This window comes from Impatiens glandulifera, chromosome 4 (assembly GCF_907164915.1).
Source record: "Impatiens glandulifera chromosome 4, dImpGla2.1, whole genome shotgun sequence".
Classification (NCBI taxonomy): Eukaryota; Viridiplantae; Streptophyta; class Magnoliopsida; order Ericales; family Balsaminaceae; genus Impatiens; species Impatiens glandulifera.
In genome coordinates this window covers 42,761,275-42,763,756 of record NC_061865.1, presented here as the reverse complement: position 1 = coordinate 42,763,756, position 2,482 = coordinate 42,761,275, and the positions used below count along the sequence as shown (strand labels likewise).

The 2,482-nt window shown below is 43.2% G+C and overlaps 1 protein-coding gene across 1 annotated transcript; it reads left to right on the top strand.

Annotated features, from left to right (window-relative positions):
• The first annotated feature begins 326 nt into the window (after window positions 1-326).
• On the top strand, window positions 327-1,812 carry LOC124936372 (benzyl alcohol O-benzoyltransferase-like). Its single transcript, XM_047476868.1, has one exon. It carries the CDS (start codon window positions 385-387, stop codon window positions 1,768-1,770), a length of 1,386 nt encoding a protein of 461 aa, XP_047332824.1. The 5' UTR covers window positions 327-384; the 3' UTR covers window positions 1,771-1,812.
• The last annotated feature ends 670 nt before the right edge of the window (window positions 1,813-2,482 follow it).

The window sequence follows — 2,482 nt, the reverse complement described above, 5'->3', positions numbered from 1 at the left end:
ACATAGGTCAAATTTGAATTTGTGGCTAAAAAATGTTAATATTAAAGATTATTTTTTTTCTCCAAATATATTAACTTTTCATTATGTCTTCATCACATAATCTGAAAATTAGATTTGACCCTAATATTAATGTCTTGATTCTGACACAAACTCTGAGATCCAGATCTAGTTTCGAGAACATCATTGAGATAATATATTGACAATCTTATAAGGTGTGAGTTTGTAACTATGCAGCCATAATGTAATTTTATTTTATATAATATTTATTTTCTATATAAACGTATTATCTTAACTCAGATATCCAGTTTTATTCTCAAGAGTCAAGACCATAAACCAATCTCCTTATCACTCCTCTACTCTTCAATCATAGTCCTTCCCAAATTAATGGCGCAACCAACAACAGCATCCGCGAGCGAACCACCGTTGAAGTTCACGGTGAGAAGGCAAGAAGCAGAGCTTGTGCGTCCGGCTAAACCCACCCCTCGCGTTCACTTACCACTCTCAGACATCGATGATCAAGAAAGCCTGCGTTTTCAGATACCCACCATCCATTTCTACGGAGCCGGAGATAACCGCAGAGATCCAGTAAGCGTCATCCGTAAAGCCCTCTCCCAAGCTCTCGTCTCTTACTATCCATTAGCCGGTCGCTTAAAAGAATTCCCCGAACGAAAACTCTTCGTCGATTGCACCGGCGAACTAGGAGTCTTGTTCATAGAAGCCGACGCCGACGTCGCCCTCAAGCAGTTCGGTGACGCCCTTCAACCGCCCTTCCCTGGTTTGGAAGACCTTCTTTACGACGTTCCAGGCTCCTCCGGCGTGTTAGGATGCCCATTGCTGTTAATTCAGGTCACCCGCCTAACGTGCGGAGGTTTCGTAATGGCGGTCCGGTTGAACCACACCATGTGCGACGCACCGGGGCTCGTTCAGTTCCTAACTGCGGTCGGGGAATTCGCAAGAGGAAATCAAGCCCCTTCTATAGACCCTGTATGGGAAAGACATGTGCTGAACGCCAGGTCTCCCCTGAGGGTGACGTGCACTCATCGTGAATACGACGAGGAAGATGTCGGAGCCATCGTGATTCCTCCGCTCGACGAAATGGTTCACCGTTCTTTCTTTTTCGGGAAAACAGAGTCGGCCGCACTTAGAAACCTCGTCCCACCCGCTCAGCGCGAGGCATGTACTTCCTTTGACTTAATGACGGCCTGCCTATGGCGCTGCCGCACCATCGCCTTAAATTTCGAACCAAACGAGGAAGTCCGTGTTCTTTGCATCGTAAACGCCCGCAGCAAATTCGAACCGCCTCTCCCATCCGGTTACTATGGAAACGCTTTCGCGGGCCCTGTTGCCCTGTCTACAGCGGGGAACCTGTGTAAGAACCCGTTTGGTTACGCGTTACAGCTGGTAGTGAAAGCTAAGGCTGACGTAACAGCGGAGTATATGAGGTCAATGGCAGACTTGATGGTCTTGAGGAAACGGCCACGTTTCGCGGTCGGGGGAACCTATTTCGTTTCAGATTTGAGGTGGTCAGGGTTCGGAGATATCGACTTTGGTTGGGGTAAGGCTCGGTATGGTGGTGCAGCCAAGGGCGGGCTTGGAGCTATACCTGGGGTGGCTAGTTTTTATATTCCATGTAAGAATGCTAAAGGAGAGCATGGAACTGTGGTTCCACTTTGCCTTCCGGCTGATGCCATGAAGGTATTTGAGGAGGAGTTTCAACGTATGTTAAACCATGGTCATCAATCCACTCCGCGAATCCTTTCTTCTTTATAGGTGAACATCAATGGGACAATCCCTAATAATAATAATTAGGAAGCTTATGCTAGATCACTCTCTTATGGTCTAGTTAACTCCCACTACAAAAATAAATCTAATTTGCGATTAATTGTAAATTTGTGTGTTTTACCGAAAGATTTTTCCAACAGATATATAAATCTTTTGGTATACACACCGAAAGGAATAAATATGGCGTCAATGAAAACATATACCGACTTGTGCTACTAATATGTCGGTATTGTAATGAAATGCCGACAGACATAGTCTATATCTATAGGTTTTGGATCCTTCCAAACAATGTGCTTCTTTTTAAGGGAAAATACAAAAAGATTTATACTAAATTTATCGGTTTTAACTCCTTAAAAAAACAGGGAAAAAAATCTAATTGCTTGGGTTTTTCTAGAGGTGAAAAGCCAAAAGATTTATACTAAGTATGTCCATTTGGCCCCTTCAAAAAAACATGAAAAAAATCTAAGTGTTTGGGTTTTCTATAGGGGAAATGCCAAAAGAATTATAATAAATCTGTTGGTTTTGGGCCTTAAATAGTAAATTTGTCACGGTTCCTTCGTTTGTTGTGTTCTAAAGTGTTGAGTCTATTGGACAAAGAAAAATTGTATTTGGATATTGTAACGACACTTTGCAAATTGGAAATGATTTTTCCACCATTGTTGTTCGACATCATGATGCATCTCCCGGTACACTTGTCACT